The 19,006-nt window shown below is 35.9% G+C and overlaps 1 protein-coding gene across 2 annotated transcripts; it reads left to right on the forward strand.

Annotated features, from left to right (window-relative positions):
* The first annotated feature begins 1,559 nt into the window (after positions 1-1,559).
* fyna (FYN proto-oncogene, Src family tyrosine kinase a) lies at positions 1,560-17,955 on the forward strand. 2 transcript variants are annotated; one of them, XM_079833322.1, is made up of 13 exons: positions 1,560-1,747; positions 2,902-3,004; positions 5,131-5,387; positions 5,883-5,979; positions 6,769-6,867; positions 7,050-7,153; positions 7,613-7,762; positions 7,845-8,009; positions 8,216-8,395; positions 10,978-11,054; positions 11,166-11,319; positions 12,097-12,228; positions 16,223-17,953. In XM_079833322.1, exons 3-13 carry the CDS (start codon positions 5,141-5,143, stop codon positions 16,429-16,431), a joined length of 1,614 nt encoding a protein of 537 aa, XP_079689448.1. In that variant the 5' UTR covers positions 1,560-1,747; positions 2,902-3,004; positions 5,131-5,140; the 3' UTR covers positions 16,432-17,953. The 2 variants fall into 2 exon arrangements, with proteins under 2 accessions (XP_079689448.1, XP_079689447.1); XM_079833321.1 differs by having other exon boundaries at positions 1,565-1,747; positions 2,902-2,989; positions 16,223-17,955.
* The last annotated feature ends 1,051 nt before the right edge of the window (positions 17,956-19,006 follow it).

A 19,006-nucleotide genomic window follows, 5' to 3' on the forward strand; every position in this document is an offset into this window, starting at 1 on the left:
AACATCACAAAAACATTTTGAAAAGTCCGCTCTCTGCATGAAGTGAATCAACAAAATCTTGATAATTATAAAATGTATTAAAATATTTCAAAATCTCACAGTTGGCCGACGCTGTAGCAACAGATGTTGATTTAGGACGAGAGTCCTCTGGCAGAGTTTCATTTTCTAAGATTAAAACTAATAATATTGAAAATGCTTGAAAGTCAGCCCAAACCTTGATATGTTTTTGCTGATTACTGATATTGAACTGACACTGCAAGTCATATGCACACATTAACATTTTTTGGGACATGGTAGAGCTTTTTTGAGACATGGCAGTAGGCCTACCATTGTTTTTTTTTGTTTTTTTATGTACCAAATTAGTGGTTCAGATAATCATTCAGTACAATGTACGATGGTAGACCGGGGCAAGAAGTCAAGTCAGATATCAAAAGTCAATTTTACACAATCACATACCCATACACTGTAAAAAAAATTATATGACAGCATATGTTTTTACATTTCTTTAATTCATTAATACAAGATTCAACAATGTTTTTTTAAGTAATCCTAATGTAATTTAAGTTGAACTTACTTAAACATCCAAGTTTTAAGACAGTAACTTTTTTAAGTGTAAAAAGAAAACCATTCAAAAAAAGATGTTGGGGGAAATTTTAGGAGAATTTACAACGACTGAGGCTGTCATTCTGTCAAACATCTCCTTTTGTTTCCGATGGAAGAAAGAACGTCATACAGGTTTCAAACAACATGAGGCTAAGTAAATGTTCCCAGAATTTAAATTTACAGGGAAACAATCCTTTTTAAGTGATTTCAACATTTCCAACATTATTGCCAGAGAGAGAGAGAGGGAGAAATTACAGTTGAATGAACATTGAGATGATATTTATGAAGTTCTCACATTGGAATGGAATATGCCCATTGTTGGCTTTTCAGCTAAACAATTCTTGAAACCGCAAAAAGGAAAAATGCCAAACCAAGGTCAGCGAATTAGGGAGAATTCGGGTTGATTGGGAATTTTTGGATTATTTTTTCCATTAAGTAATCTCAAGTGTCCCAATCACCCAGCTGATTAATAAAATATGGAATGACTTGCCCCATCCTGATATTTATGAAAAGGTGCCTTGTCCTGAGAACACATAGCAACTTTCAGTTAAATGATTTGCATAAGCGTGCATTTAGGCTCCTAGGATGATCACGGGACTTACTTTTGGCAGGCGATGTAAACTGAAAACTTTCACACCCATACCGTTTGTAATTTAACGAAGAGTGTCTAGAAAAACAGGTGTAGCTCACATGCATTGATTAGAGGGGGAAAAAGTATTTTCGAACTCAGACTGCACACCAAAAATTGTTGGTGTCACAGGTTGTCGACGATTACAGAGAGATTTGTGGAGCATGACCAGACAGTCCTTGTTTTCCTATAGTAACCACAGCTGTGCCCACGCTGCATAGTAGCAGAAAGGACCATCGAGGAGGCAAAATATGCGCACGCACGCAGGCGTCTTCTGAGCCACCTGATTGGCTGAAGGTCCTGTCAATCACACCCTCGGTCCCCCAGAGAATCCGCCTCAGCAACGCCATCATCTGTTACACTCGGCGACAGGAGCAGCCTGAGCCGTCAGGGCCAATGTTGTTATTTTCATAATTCACCGAGATTTTATTAATAGAACAAGCTGTTTGCAAATGACCTATTTTCGATTCTCTCTTTGCGGTGAGATACCAAACACTTCAGGCGACCCCTCTCTTGGTAAGCATTTTTTGATGGTCTGGCGTTTTTGAAACACTTGGTGCAGCCGATTTGTATCCAATGGTTATTGTGGTTAATGGAAATGATGGGAGATGGAGGCATTATAATGCCAGCGCGAGCGGACTAACCGTAATGCGTTCGTTTTATTAGCCGCATGGTATTCAGGGATGTTTAAGATCGAGCACGAATGTATTTTGTGTAGGGATGGTGTGATGCTTTTGCTCCGAAGCGCTCGCCTGGCAGCAGGATTGATGCGCAGCAGAAAAAGCCTTACGTGCACAATTGAATGGAAGAATAAGGCCTCTGTCACTAGACTGTAGTCATCTTATGATAGAATGAAAGCACACAATACCCTTTATCAGGGTTTACAATCTCTAACACACAAGTATTTGTGGGATTTAATTTTATTTTTAGTACAATCGATCTATTGATTTTTGTTGGTTTGTTTTAAATGTCTATTCGAATGAATATGCAGTGAACCTCAGGCACAAAAAGCAATTTTTCCCTCTTATTGCATCCAGAATTATAAATACAGGGTTACCATGGTCATGGAAAACCTGGAAAAATCAGGGTATTTTAAAATAGTCTGGGAAAGTAGCCTAATAAACCATCAAAAGTCATGGAATTGTTTCTAGTGTTCATATGTTTCTCTGCTTTTGCTTTGAGTGTCAGAAAGCCAAATCCTTCATTTAGCCGCATTCAAATCTTTTTTAGACTATAGTTTAGATTTCATAATTTAAAGGATTGGTACCTTAAATCCTCACAGCAATGCCTGCAAAAAAAAACTTTTGTTCTGTGATCATGAACAAAAAGTTCATGCAAATCCACTGATGAAAAGCATGGGTGATTTTATTTTGACTTATGAAGGTATGTCCTAAGGTCTCAAATATAAAGTATAAAAGTTTTTAACTTTGTTTTTTTAAGGGATATAGATAAAACAATAATTCTTGCTATAATGTCTGTGGTCAAGACTCGAGACACTTTTCCAAAAGCATGAATGGCTCTTTCTCCTGAATTCAGTTTTCTGTAGATTAATTTAAGGCTGTTAAAGGATAAAATGTGCAACTTAAGTAGTCCTTAAGTATTCCATATAGCTTCTCAGAAAGTTGTTTGCAAATAAAATGATGTCTCTGGCTTTTGTTTTGCCCACTCAGGCAAAGGAGCAAATCGTAGATGTTTTCACCCCATCTTTAATTGAATGGAATGCGAATACTCCACTGTGGTAGCCCAGTGCTTGCCTTGGTATGTTTATTGAATGTATGTTTTCATTTACTTTCTGCATGTATCTTCTGTCAAAACAAGCTACATATATTTAAAGGCACAATATGTAAGATTTTTAGATTAAAAATATCCAAAAAGCACTAGAACAATGTTATATATTTTGTTGACCTGTGTACTTACATTATCCCAGATGTTTCCAACAATGTTTAAATCCATAGAAATCAGCTATTTTAACCAGTGGACCGTGTCCTTGCATCGCCTGTCAATAACGTCATATCCGTGCTACCCCTGATTTCTGTAGAAACCATGGAAACACAGAAGTTACTTTAAAGAATTAGTTCACTTTAAAATGAAAAATACCCCAAGATTTACTCACCCTCAAGCCTGTATTTGACTTTCTTCTTTCTGATGAACACAATCTGAGTTATATTAATAAATATCCTGACGATTCCAAGCTTTATAATGGGAGTGACGGGGTCCATTGAGTTTGAAGCTCGAAAAAGTGCATCCATCCATCATAAACCGTCTAATAAAGGCCTTCTAAAGCGAAGTGATGCTTTTGTGTAAGAAAAATATCCATATTTAAAACGTAATAAAGTAAAATATCTAGCTTCCACCAGACCACCTTCCGTATTCAACTTACAAAAAAAACTTAACTGGCGCTTCAAACTCGATGGACCCCGTCACTGCCATTATAATGGTGCGTTCACACTTGTAGTTCGGTTCGTTTGGTCGTTTGGTTGAATGTTTGCTTACTGAACATTCAAAACAATGCTGTGTGCTGGATTAAACGCAATAATTTTATGCGTGTACATATGGTTTTATTTTTACCAGCTGAGAACTCATGAAGAGCTCATAAAATGTTAAAAACATTCAAAACAGCACCAGGATTTCCTCCGTTGAATGCAGAAACGAAGATCTGCATATATTGATGAGGCACTTTACCTCCTCATTGCTCCACGTTTGCCCTCTACTCATTTTGGATACACCGATCTTTCCCATAGACTTTAAGTGGCGTCAAATCAGCTGACTTGTAGCGTCGCATCTTGTGACAGCACGTCCTGTTTTTGGTTAGTTTACATGTCTTTGGTCCGTGTTGCGTTCATATATCAATCGAACCGCACCAGAGTTCGTTTGGAAGCGGACTGAGACCCATCTTTTTAGCAGTCTCGGCCCACTTGTTTGGTGCGCACCAGGATTTGGATGTCGGTTCAAATATGTTCAAATGAATCGCACCAGGGTTTGTTTTAATCGAACCAAACATGACAAGTGTGAACGCACCCTAAAGCTTGGAAGAATCAGGATATTTATTAATATAACGCCGATTTTGTTCATCACAAAGAAGAAAGTCATATACACCTAGGATGGCTTGAGGGTGAGTAAATCATGGGGTAATTTAATTTTAAACTAGTCAACTAATCCTTTAATATAGTATGTATTTTATTAGACAGGCGAGCAACTGTTTGGATATACATTTATCATCAACAAAAAACTATCATTATTATACAGCACAACACGGTCTTTCTCATTAGCATTCGCTCCTAAGGGATCTAGGTGCGTCCTGCTTCATACCACCGTAACGTTAATAAAACTTTAAAACATTCGCTGATTCATGAACATGATTTCTGCTCCATCGGTTGTGGAAGTGAAGAGTCAAGACTACAACTCCCATGGTCATCAAGCTACACCTTTATTTTGAATAAGCGACCTCTAGTGGCAAAACTTACATACTGTGCCTTTAACATTTGTTAAACATGATAGAAAACTAGCTTTGGTAGCATAATACGCACATAGTAAATGTGAATGTGGCGTCACATTAATGACTCGCTTATCCAAATCATTATGCTATTTGATGCAAATAAGATTAAATGAATCACAAATTCGGCGAGTGACACATTTATTTATTTTCTCTTTAATTACAGACTTTTTTTTTAGCAAAAAACCCAGATGTCTTGCTGAATCACTTGTCGAATTTATTATTGATTTATGTCCCTTTAAAGTAATTACTTAGGGATATTTGTTTACTTCCAATCAGAATCTGAACCTCGTCTTTAATATAACTCATTTGATTAGATTCAAACCAATAAAATGTCCAGGCAGAAGTGAATATGTCATTATGTCTGTAAATGAATGTTCATTTATGCCCTTTCTTCACCACAAAGAATATAGATAATGGGCTGTGTGCAATGTAAGGACAAAGAGGCAACCAAACTCACGGACGACAGAGAAACTAGTGTCTCACAGCATGCAGGATATCGATATGGGGCTGATCCAACACCTCAGCACTACCCCAGCTTTGGGGTCACCACCATACCCAACTACAACAACTTCCATGCGCCTGTCAGTCAAGGAGTGACTGTGTTTGGTGGAGTGAACACTTCTTCACACTCAGGAACATTACGATCCCGGGGTGGAACAGGTAAAATGAGGCACTTTGCTGTTCTAGCACTTAAACAGAAAGTGAAATACCTTCAAACTGTCATGAATGACAAAAAAAATCATCCTTATTTATTACACATTCTTAGTTTTATTGTACGCTTTGGATTGGTCCATAAAATCCAAATAAAATAAAAAAAGGTCTTTCTTGTTAAGTCTCTGAAACTGCTTTTCTTTTTGGCTGACATCACCAAGGCCTCTAATTTTTCAGCCCCTGGGTTCATTCTGGTATCAAGCATGAGCATTTTTCTTGATCCAATCAAATTTCTGACCCACTTTTTTTCTCATTGAATATCTTGTTTAATTTGGAAATGTTTAACAGAAGTAAAATGAGTTGAATACTGCTTAATGTTGACTTTTAAATATCCCAACTATTTCCATTTTGGAGCACATTGTTGCCATTGTGATATTTCTATAAAACTATGTATTGTTTTAGTCTTTGTCAGTACGCTGATGTTATTTGTCATTTACTTTGCAGGAGTAACACTCTTTGTAGCACTTTATGATTATGAGGCAAGGTCAGAGGATGACCTCAGCTTCAGGAAAGGGGAAAAGTTCCAGATTCTAAATAGCACGTGAGTTTATAGATTTTTTTTTTAAATACTACAGAACCCCGCAGATAACACGCGGTAAAAAAAAAGGACAGTATATTGTGGCCACAAATGACTTACTGATACATCAGGATGTTTTACTAAATCATGTGCATGAAATAATTTGTTCCCTCGTTTTACTTAACCGTGCACACAATATAATAATTTTTTCCCTTGTAAGTTAAATCAAAACGAGGGAAAGATTGATACATGATTTACTAAAATGAGAGAACGAATGATTAATTTGTGTATAATATATACTGTATATATTTTTGTTCATATGGCATGTGCAGGGCTTCGTTGGCTGTTTGAAATATTAACTTAAAATGTTTTTAATGTACACTGCTGTTTAAAAGTTTGGGGTTGGTAAGATTTTTTTCATAAATTTTTTTGAAAGTCATGCTCTGCAAGGCTGCATTTATTTGTGTCATATGATCCTTCAGAATGCTGCTCAAGAAACATTTCTTATTATTATCATTGTTGAAAACGTTTGTGCTGCTTAGTATTTTTGTTGAAACCATTTGTTGGATTCTTTGAACATTACAAAAGTTGAAAAAATATAAATATGCTGTTAAATTATGAATGACTGTCACAAAATCTCACCCCAAACCTTTGAACAGTAGTGTTTCTGTACATTACCTTGTGGGAACACAAAAATTGGATTTTATATGTGCATTATAGAACAGCCAGTTTCCTTCTAAATAATTGAAACTTGACCCTCTAGAAATGTATTCATTGTTTATTTGTTCTCTTGCACCTGTTGCCATATATCAGGGAGGGAGACTGGTGGGAGGCCCGCTCTCTCACTACAGGTGGAACAGGATACATACCCAGTAATTATGTGGCTCCAGTAGACTCCATACAGGCAGAAGAGTAAGTTCCGTTTTAGTACTAAAATAGGCAAAGTGAAATATAAATAGGAGGACTGTCTAGAAGAAGAATGTCTGTTTTTTGCATTACTCTAAGAAGTATTTTCATTGGGACAAGCACAATAACATAACTCTGTCATGTGGTTATACTGTTAACTAAACCAAACACTATGTATCCCTTTGTAGTTGGTATTTTGGAAAACTGGGCCGTAAAGATGCAGAAAGGCAACTGTTGTCGAATGGAAATCCCAGAGGCACATTCCTTATAAGGGAGAGTGAGACCACGAAAGGTAATTTGCATTTGCACAAAACCATTCAGAGATACACTACCATTTAAAAGTTTATGGTCAGTAAGATTTTTTAAATGTTAAAATAAGTCCCTTATGCTCATCAAGGCTGCATTTATTTGATTAAAAATACAGTAAAAGCAGTACAACTGTAAAATATTATTACAATTTAAAATAAATGTTATGTTTTAATGTATTTGAAAATGTTGAAAATCAGGATTCTTTGATGAATAAACATTTCAAAAGAACCTATGTATTAAATTATACATATCTTTGTTTGCAGTGACACTTTTGATCAATTTACTGCATCCTTGCTGAACAAAAGTATTCATCTATTTGAGAAAAAAAAGTTCTGACTCGTAGTTTACATTAGTTGAAAGTTTTGCAAACTTTGAATTATTAACTGATATTTCATACTCCTGTACTATCTAATTTCCTGTTCACTCCACTGTTTTTTTCCAGGAGCGTTTTCCTTGTCCATTCAGGATTGGGATGAAACTAAGGGCGATCACGTGAAGCATTACAAGATACGCAAGTTAGACAATGGAGGATATTACATCACCACTAGAGCTCAATTTGAAACTCTGCAGCAACTTGTGCATCATTATTCTGGTAAGTCTGTATTAAATTCGAAGATGAATTGACCTTAAAATGATAACTTGACATAACATGTAATTAATATATCTGCATTCAGCCCGGGCTGCAGGACTCTGTTGCCGTTTAATAGTCCCGTGCCATAAAGGCATGCCCCGCCTCGCCGACCTGTCCGTCAAAACCAAAGATGTATGGGAGATCCCACGGGAGTCACTTCAGCTCATCAAACGATTGGGGAATGGACAGTTCGGAGAGGTCTGGATGGGTAAGAGATTAGCTTAACCACATGCCCAATAAAGAGTTTGATATTCATGCATTACTTATAATTCCAGGGGTATAAATCTAGACCCTGTCTGGGAGGCTGAGAACATTTCATCTTGTCAAAAGAAAGCCAGCTGTCTTGGAGGATTTATGTGTGGTTCCTTTCAAGGGCTGTGTGACTCACTATGAAATCTCGTCTCTGAATGGCAGGCACTTGGAATGGCAATACTAAAGTGGCAGTGAAGACCTTGAAACCCGGCACAATGTCCCCAGAGTCGTTCCTGGAGGAGGCTCAGATAATGAAGAAACTGAGGCATGACAAGCTAGTGCAGCTGTATGCGGTCGTCTCTGAAGAACCCATCTACATTGTGACAGAATATATGAGCAAAGGTAGGATTTTGCAAACAGAAGTGCTAAATAAAGGCGGTTCTTTTGAACTTTCTATTCATCAAAGAATCCTTAAAAATCATCACAGTTTCCACAAACATATTAAGCAGCACAACTGTTTTCAACATTGATTATGTTTCTTGATCAGCATATTAGAACGATTTCTGAAGTAGCTCCTGAAAAGTTCGCTTTGCCATCATACATCAAACGGAATACATTACGTTTTAAAATGTATTCAAATAGCAAACAAGTATTATATACAGTTCACAGCAATCGAGTACACCCCCTCTGAACAAATACAAAAGATGTATTTTCTTAATGATGATCACTAATACAATTCATGAAAAGATGGCAAAATTGAAATGTATTAAACATATACTTAATAAAAACAGAGAAATATATATGTCATATATTTATATAATATAATATCCGTAAAATAAGTAAATCAGCCAATTTTGTTTAAAGGAAGGATCGCAGAAATGAGTACTCCCTAGATTTAATTCAACAAACTATAGCAACACCAAAACATTATGTTATGTTACATCATGTTAGATCCAAAATGATTGATTTGGTCTCATGAGTCTCACTAAATATGGTCCTTGGAAAAAGCTAATTGACTTTATTGTGCTTTGGCTACAGTAGGTAGTTCCAGTAGGTAGTTCCAACTACCATGCATATCATTTTTGCAGGCTGCGTCCTACTCTGTGAGATAAACAGTCACTCTTTCCATAGCTTTTTCTGGATCTGTGACACTCACTTGGTATTTCTCTTACTTTTTGCCTAGCAAAAAAAAATCACTCATCACTAAATGAAAGCTTACAATGAAGGCCTGATTATTTCAGTGGCCTTCAGTCCATTGCTTTTTGAATTTCTGTGTTACTTTCACTATTTTTTCACACTTGGTAATCCTTTTGTACCACTGGCCTCTTTTATGCTAAGAAATAAGTGTCCTGACAGTTCTCTCCCAAGTGGTTCCATTTCTGTCAGCATTAAGTCTGAGAATGATTCAGTGGGCTATATAACACTATTAACTGTCAAGAAATCACTTCTCTTTAAATGTTTTGGTTCAACATACTTATCTGTTGATCTAAAATTGCCTTACACCAGAAATAGATTGTTTAGTTTTATTTAGTAACTTTCAGGAGGGTGTACTCATTTTTGCATCACAAAATTAGCACTCTGAAAAGAACATCTTTATCTTCCTAAATAACTTTGACATGTTTCTTTGGTAATTGATCAAACATATATAGATATATATATATATGCTAAAGCTGCTAAACACCACCTCTGTCAAAAGTTAGATAACGATATTGTGCGAATATTCCCTGCACATAGTATACATTCATCAATGTTGGCAGAAACCTCTAAACGCTACTTCCCTTTACCACCAAAAGCCTCTAAGTTCACAGAACCAATCAGATGATGCGAATCGAATCATATGATCACAAAATTAATGACAACGGCGTGCATATGAGCCGGCTTTCAATTATCGAGCTAATATCAGTTTAATGTTTACTGACATAATGCACTTCTGTAACACGGTATCCACTGGAGGCAAGTTGAAGGACCCATGTGCAGTATTTTATTCACAACAAAACATAAAACAAGGACTTGGCAAAAACAAACTAAAAGGAGCTTTAACTAACAGAACTCACCGACAGCAGGTTACAACATTCAATACTTGACAAAGACACATGGCAAACATGAGGGCTTACATACACACAGACTAATGACAAGAGACACCTGTGAACAGTGATGAGACAATGAACCAATGACATGACAACACATGAGGGCATGGGAATCACATGACAAGACCAGGAAGTGCATGACAAGACTGTGAACATGACACTAAAACAAAGCAAGAACATGATAAACTAAAAACATGAACGAGGAACATGGAAAATGAACCATCACCAAAACACCCTGTGACAACTTCTTAATGCACAAATTACTTAACAGCATACTTTTTATAGTTATTTATTATTTTTTATTTATTTTAATACATCATAAGTTTATATTTATTTTTATACTGTATATCTATTTAATTTTGTATTTGATTATTATATTTTAAATATATATTATATATATTTTTTTACTTATTTTGCGTATAGTGTAGATGGTGTAGTTATTGTATAAAGTCTTCTATTTGTCTTCTGTTTGTTGTTATCCACTAAAGTGTGCTGTCATTCTGTGTTATTATGGTTATACTGTGTGCATTTTTTTGAGCCTTTTACCTTTATTCAGAAAGGACAGTGAAGAGTGACTGGAGAGAGATAGGGTGGGGAAACGGGAAACGACGGCGGGTCACATTCAAACCTGGGTCCCCTGTAATCACTTGGACCTGAATCCGAAACGGACGTGACAGTAGTGATTTTACAACTGTTTACTATATCTTGTCCAAAGAGGTGGACTTAGAGGTTTTTGCAAGAAAAAACAAACAAGGACTTGGCTGGTTTTGCAGCAAAAGACAGTCAAATTAATAAATATCAATGAATTGACTAAAGTGACATTTTAAAGTTATATATATTTACACCTCCAAAGAAGTCCCATGGGTTTTTTTCAAACATATTCTGTTGGTCTTACAGGAAGCCTGCTGGATTTCTTGAAGGATGGTGAAGGACGTGGGCTTAAATTGCCAAATTTAGTTGACATGGCCGCTCAGGTTAGTAAAATGCTTTGATACCCATAATCATTAAAGGTATCTGGTATCAGTAAGCACTTACCTGACCACGGGAAAATTCAATATTTCACCGTTTGCACACTCCTCTTTTAGGTTGCTGCAGGCATGGCTTACATTGAAAGGATGAACTACATCCACAGAGATCTGCGATCTGCCAATATACTTGTTGGTGATAGCTTAGTGTGCAAGATTGCAGATTTTGGACTGGCCAGACTAATAGAGGACAATGAATACACAGCACGACAAGGTAAGGGATACGATTCCAAATCAGGCTTATCTACTCTGCCTTTATAGACTTAGTAAACCCTCTGTGGTGCAGTGTTGTCGAGACAACATTTTCTTTTACTTTATACTTCACACTGACCATTCAGAAAAAAGTACAACAAACTGTATTATTGGAGTTAAAAGATCAGTTTATAAAAAACATTAATATGCTGTTTTTAAGTCATACAATACTCTCTTTCGAGATGTGAAAGTGCTGCTCATTATTCAAATTTCTTTCTACATATGGATATTTTGCTATTAAAATATATATTTTTGTTGGATGACAGGAAAGGATGAATATTTACAAATGATATGAAGTTGACCATACAAAACATGAAATATTTTGTGTTCATATTGTCTGCAATGAAATACAAGTCAAAGTAAATGTAGAAATCACTTCTTTCTTTTTTTGTGCGTTTTCCATACTGTCCCAACTTTTTCTGATTTGGGGTTGTATTACTGTGGTTATGTTATTTATTTATTGTAAGTGTTAAGTATTAATTCATAAAATAATTTTTTTTTTTCCATGCCTAGTTGCCATGTGGCAACATTTTCAGCATGGCAACATCTCAAAAGTAACTGAGATGACGTGGCCATATAGGTTATATAATATATGACTGAGCAGTGTTTTATCTACTAATGTTAGTTTCCTTATGCACGTATTCAATAGAGTTAAATCTGCAATTTCCTGAAACATTGCCCAGTTCACAAGTAGGCCACATTTCGAGATCAGATCCATAAATCCAGTGTTCCATTGTAGGTGCCAAGTTCCCAATCAAGTGGACGGCTCCAGAGGCAGCACTCTATGGAAGGTTTACTATCAAGTCAGATGTGTGGTCGTTTGGAATACTACTCACAGAGCTGGTCACCAAAGGACGCGTGCCCTATCCAGGTGAGAAGGAGCATTCTTAATTCGTTAACTGACAGCAAATTACAAAAATGACCAAAATTAATTCATTTTCATTGAAAGTTTGCCATTTGACACAAGACACTTAAAGGGACAATTTAGTAATTCTGTCATCATTTACTCACCCATATGTCATTCCAAACCTGTATGAACACAAAAGAAGATATTTGAAAAAATGTCTCCATGTCTCCTTAGTTATCTACTAACTTTTCTCAATCCAAATCAATCTAAGCTGATTTCAGATTCTGAAAGTTCCGTTTATATGAACCCTTCATTTTGCAATCGGATTAATATTCCTCCTGGGACCCAGAAAAAAAAAAGGTTTTTGAATTTAGTATTTTTTCATGTCATTACATTGTTTAGAGCATAAGAAACAAATGGGAAAAACATTTTTGAAAAAATATATTTTATTCGTATGTTATGATATGTCCTCTGTAGTTGACACCAGGACCAGGAAAAATAAAATGACATGTACTTGCACGTATAGGCAAAAATATTTATTTTTAATTCACCAATCAATTTTTAGCTTTCAGGATTTTTTAAAACAAACTTTGTTTAAAGATGATTCTGAACTTTGTTATGAAAGATATAACGGAATGCATTGATATACCATTTTACTCTATGCCATATGTGGGTAAAATGGCCATACTTGGATTTTCCCATTCAATACAATGTATCTATACACTGCATCTAATTTGCATATTAATGTGTTCATGTGCAACGTAATGAAAATAGAAGTGTAATAACGGGAGTAATAATCAGAAACATTTTCATAATAATATCTAATATTTCATGGGAATATTTATATATAATTTCTTTCCCTATTCACTTGTTGTTTCTCCAAAATGCCTGATAAACAAGATTTAAGTCCTGGCGTCTCTACAGTAGACATTTATGAAATCAATGCCCTGTTTTGTAACAGAAAGTCATATTTTGATTAGAAACCCCATAACATTTTCCTGAGATGTTGATTTATAACAAACAATTTGAAAAGTAATCCGATTTAAATTATAATTACCAAATAGTATCATATTTCCATAAGAGTTCTAAACATTAATGTCAGCTGTTTTTAAAGACCAAGAAGAAGTTGTTGCCCTGGTGAAACCTCCAAACATTTGGTATCTCTGCAAAGCCCCGAATGTGCTCTTTACAGGACATCCAGACTTAACTGTCACTGTGACATGTTTGATGTCAGAGAAACTCACTAAAATATAATGTCCGCTACAGTGGACAAAAGTCTATTCCTGGGTCCCAGGAGGATATATTCATCATATGTGAATTACATGTATTTTGAACAAAACTTCAGCTCATGCACTGCCTAGTCGGCGCATTCAGAATGATAAAGCCACCGTGATAATATCACCTGATCTACTATGAGTATGTATTGTTTGTCGTTTTTGCCTTGATGACATCTAAAAGGAAAGCTGACATTTATGTCAGAAGAGGATTTTTAAAAATCAAATATTCATTCTCCTCCACTGACGTAAAACGTCTGTAAACCTCAAAGATCTTATTATAAAAGGGCTATGGTAAACACTGCGCAAGGTATTTTTGAATCCCATTGAGAGAATATTTGAATTCCAGCATTTGCATGCTTGTTTTTGCCCAGATTATTTAAGGTCTACACCACTCTTTTAATCCGTTTAAAATTTTATTCAGATAAAGTTCAATCGGATCATTTGAGGTGTTTGCCGTGGTATAGAGGGTAGCCTATGCATTGACGTCACTTTCCCGTCGGAACGCCCCCTCAGCCAGACTGAGTGGCAGAAGAGCTGCTGCATGAATGGCTTTAATATGGGAAATTGCGAAAACACAAGTAAAACAAACAATTATCAGTTTAAACTAAAGTTTCGATTCCATATAGTGCTCCTTACAACTTACCCAGCCAGCGTCCAGTGATCCATGGATATTGACATTCAGCCAGGAATCGTGTTTCCTGACACTTATATGAGCCTGATTTCGACGCTAGGTTAATACATAATGCAACTTTGCATAATATAAATACAATATAGCTAGGTCTAAATCCAGGTGATCACTTATATCAATGTTAAATATCAAATGTCATATCGACTCGTCCAGCCCTAAAACGTGAATATTTTTTGTCAGTGTTTTTTTTTTTAGAAACATCCAATTATGCAGAATATAAGATGGTAAATATTTAATTGATGAGTTTTCAATACAATATATAACAATATAATATATAGGGTATGATTTGACCTCAAAATTCAACAACTTGACACAAAATGATAACTGCAAATCTACGCTTCGCTGCCTGGAGTCCAGTTTTTAACTGCTGCGCGCTCCCTGTTGAACTGTCTGCGTTGTATGTGTGCCTCGAGCACCCCCATTTATGCAGATTACTTCTGTTGCTCTTTTTTTAATGGTATTTTGTTTATTAAGTAACGCTGTGGACGGAAGAACGTTTATGAAAGACAGTTACACGAGTTTCACAGGGAATAAAGTGTGAGATGTAAAATGTCAATAGCCTCCGTGAAGTCTGTCTCCAGCTATAGCGAGTGTTACAAGTTGTTTCTGTGAATTACAGCAATCCATTTGCGTCTCTTTTCTGTAGCTTTCAGCAGTCTTTAAAAATATACCTCAGATTTCTTGTCGAATCTATTTTTACAGTCAATCTCAAAGTTCTATCCTGTTTTAGATGTGTTTTTCCACTGCATTCATGCCAAAAACCAAATCTTTTTGCCACTCCATGGGTGTAACCGCAGTCGCTCCGGCCAACGGTGATGTCACGTGCATACCCTCTTTAAAGGGTTAGTTCACCCAAAAATGAAAAATCTGTCATTAATTACTTACCCTCATGTCGTTCGACACCCGTAAGACCTCCGTTCATCTTCGGAACAGAAATGAAGATATTTTAGTTGAAATCTGATGGCTCTGAAAGGCCTCCATTGGCACAATGGCACTTTACACTCTCAAGACCCTTAAAAGGTACTAAAGACGTCGTTACAAAGTCCATCTCACTACAGTGGTTCTAAAATAACTTTATGAATCGCGAGAATAGTTTTTGTGCGCAAAAAAACCCTAAATAACGACTTACAAAGTGATGACGATTTCAAAACAAGGCATCATGAAGCTTCGAAGCGTTATGAATCAGTGAGCCGAATCATGATTCGGATCGCGTGTCAAACCGCCAAACTGCTGAAATTAGGCGATTCAAACCGCTGATTCGACTCGCTGATTCATAACGCTTCGAAGCTTCATGATGCCTTGTTTTGAAATCGTCATCACTATGTAAGTCGTTATTTAGGGTTTTTTTTGCGCACAAAAACTATTGTCGCCGATTCATAAAGTTATTTTAGAACCACTGTAGTGAGATGGACTTTGTTACAACGTCTTTAGTACCTTTTAAGGGTCTTGAGAGTGTAAAGTGCCATTGTGTCAATGGAGGCCTTTCAGAGCCATCAGATTTCAACTAAAATATCTTCATTTCTGTTCCGAAGATGAACGGAGGTCTTACGGGTGTCGAACGACATGAGGGTAAGTAATTCATGACAGAATTTTCATTTTTGGGTGAACTAACCCTTTAAAGGTCCCACCCATACTCTTGCTCCAGCACAGCTGTCAATCAGGACATTACACTCCGTTTTTATAGCATCAAATAACTAACTAAAACCAAACTTATTAGAAAAATGAACATATGTCTGCGTGATAAGAACTACCTCAAGGGTGGGATTTATGACCTATACTGCGGCCAGCCACTTGTTTACATGAAGCCTTTTCAATCTGTTTGAGCCATCTATCATTATCATTATTTGGGTGCATGTAAATGTTGGACCCCATATACTTGCATTGTATGGACAAAAACAGTCGAAAGATCGAAAGTTTGGAACATTTTGGGGTGAACTATCTATCTTTAAAAGACTGAATAAATGAATGAAGTGCAACACAGCATTATACAGGAATTTAAAGGCCCCACAACGGTTTTCATTTAAAGAGCACATGCTTTGCATTTGTCCCATAGGCATGAACAACCGGGAAGTCTTGGAGCAAGTAGAGCGTGGTTACAGGATGCCCTGCCCCCAGGACTGTCCCAGCTCCCTGCATGAGCTCATGCTCCAATGCTGGAAGAGGGACCCCGAGGAGCGGCCCACCTTTGAGTATCTGCAAGCCTTTCTGGAGGATTACTTCACTGCCACTGAACCACAGTACCAACCCGGGGACAACCTCTAAACACAGAGCACCAGAGTACAGAGAGCGCCACAAAAGACTGCCCTTCAAAAGACTGATCAAAAGAGCGTTTGATGAGAAAAGCTTCCAGGTTTTGTGCCATCTCAACCCAATACCTGACACAATCCATCTTCCATCGAACAAAGGACATGCAATCGCATTACATCTGTCAGTAAAGCCAAAAATAGTGTTCTGTGGAGAGACATCAGTCATGATTAATGATACGAATGGCTTGTTTGTATGTAGTGTAAATAGTGTGTTTAGTTTTCCCTTGTACTTCGCTTGTTTTATTACTTTTTATAATGCTGTTTTGCGTTCTTATCCAGGCCGAGAAAGAGTCGACGCTTTGAGGAAAGCATGATCAACAGAGGCGGCATCAAACATTTTCAAATTTACAATGATTCTGGAAATCATTCTTAGACACTTCCTGTGGGATGTTGACCAGCCTCTTTTAAATATCAAAGGAATTCTGTCAATTGTATATTAAATTAACTGTACGTGTCAAAACACTCCCTTTTAGCCGAGCAGTGCATAGGTAGCATTTCTGACACATTATTGTGACTTTCACCGAGGGTAATGATGTCTGCATTGGTTTTAGTGAGTTTGCTGGGCCGAATTATTTTGCACCTGCTTTTAGCAAGCGCTCAGTGTGTCTCTCTCTTGTTTTCTGCTTCTTAGAATGAGTGCATTTTCTATTTAGTCACTTTGGATTAACAATAGAGCAATGTATATATCAGAATAGTATGAGACCAAGTGGGCATTATGCTTGACCATACTTGCATCTTTCCTGCAAATAAGATAAAATGACTGCTAACATCATTACTGTTGTGAGAGAAAATAAAAGGAGTCCATTAAATGTATCTCACAATATCATGCATTATAAACTTAACACGACTAAATACGTAGAGAACTATTATGAAATGGTAGAATTTCACTCAAGATAACTCATTGCTGGTCTGCCTTGTTTTTGCCCCTCGTTTTGTCCTTCATGATAAAATGATACGTATGTCTGAATATTCATTATTGGGTCGTTCTCTACTTTTTTGTCGCATTTAATAAGTGACAAGCATACTTACTGTAAGTCAACGATACTTTAACATATTCTCATCGCGGCAATATCGGCATGAGCCATTTTTCCAAGAGTAGTTACTCACCTCTTCACAACTACAGTGTTGATTTCGGCCAATATTTTGGATAGAATAAAGGGTTCAATTGAGTGCTGCTTTTATCAGGGCCTATAATTTCAATTGTGCTGCATTTGTGTTAAAATCCAACCTTATAATTTTCACATTTATTTTTGTACCATCTATATTTGGATTTATTCATAAATATTGTGTTTATTTAATTTTTTGTTTCATTTAAGCACAAACATTTTTAGAATAAAGTGTCATTCAAATCCATTTCTATCAACCTTTCTTTTTTTTCACCCGACATCAAAGTAGAATTGAGTCCTTTTTTTTTGTTAAGATTGGGAAGTACTCTAAGATTTAAAATTCATTTAAAAAATATTAAAAATGTTAAACTGATGAAAAAGTGGTCTTAAATTCATACTGATGAATTAGCACTTTAAATTTTAGATGATAAAACGGTAAATATAATGTTAACGTATTTGGACACTTTCTGGCTGTCAAATATTAGTGGCCACTTTGCTTGATGTTTTATTATTTCATATAATAACAAACACTGTTCTTCAGAAGTTTCGGGTTGGTAAGATTTTTGTATTGTTTTTGAAAGAAGTTTCTTATTCTCACTAAGGCTGCATTTACTTGACCAAAAACACAGTAAAACAGCAATACTGTGAAATATTAGTCTTTAGTGTCACATGATCCTTCAGAAATCGTTCAATTATGCTGATTTGGTGCTCAAGAAACATGAATTTCAAAAAGAATGGCTTCAAAAGAACCACATTTATTTGGAAAAAAATGTTTTTTAAGTTTGCAAAAGTCACTTTTGACCAATTTAATGTAAAGCGAGACATGAAAAAAAATTTTTTTCTTTTAAGTGGATCTTTTATAGCACTTTATCTATTTGCATCTGTAGATTTCAATTACAGTACATATCTTTAAAATGTCAGAAATCTCCACTTCAGTAGCTCTTACATTCACCAAACTTCACCGTTGTATTACTATATTCTGAAGGGGTTTTTTTTTTCTTCAAATCTGTTTCTTCATATATAATCTGCCTGATTTTATACATTTTATTCCTAATTTTTCTTTTTCTTTTTCTGGCTGTTGACAGTATTTTCTGATTTATGGAGTCATAAAAAGAGATATCCAAAATCCCCTCTATAAAAACCTTTGACTCTCTAGTATGTAAAAAAAAAAGAAAAAAAGAAAAAAGAATTTAGAACCTGGCTTTATCCTATGTTCAGATCTTTGTTCTAGAATGTATGCAAATTAGTGCACATTTAATTAGATACTGCCTCATTTGCATATTTAAACATAACATTTCAGAAAACTTGTAATACTATATATATATATATATTTTTTTTTAAATCTTACTCACCCCAAAATGTTGAACAGTAATGACATTTTTAAAAATGTGTCTCATTTTAATCATACTATGTTTGCAGGCAGAA

The sequence above is a fragment of the Gobio gobio genome, assembly GCF_949357685.1.
Source record: "Gobio gobio genome assembly, chromosome: 13".
Taxonomy (NCBI): Eukaryota; Metazoa; Chordata; class Actinopteri; order Cypriniformes; family Gobionidae; genus Gobio; species Gobio gobio.

What these genes read in the sequence shown, in the direction of transcription:
- fyna (XM_079833322.1), top strand. Translation starts at nt 5,141, where the DNA reads ATGGGCTGTGTGCAATGTAAGGACAAAGAGGCAACCAAACTCACGGAC. An exon ending in TTCCAGATTCTAAATAGCAC is followed by an intron (nt 5,980 to 6,768) that starts GTGAGTTTATAG and finishes GCCATATATCAG; the next exon opens with GGAGGGAGACTGGTGGGAGG. An exon ending in GACAGAATATATGAGCAAAG is followed by an intron (nt 8,396 to 10,977) that starts GTAGGATTTTGC and finishes TTGGTCTTACAG; the next exon opens with GAAGCCTGCTGGATTTCTTG.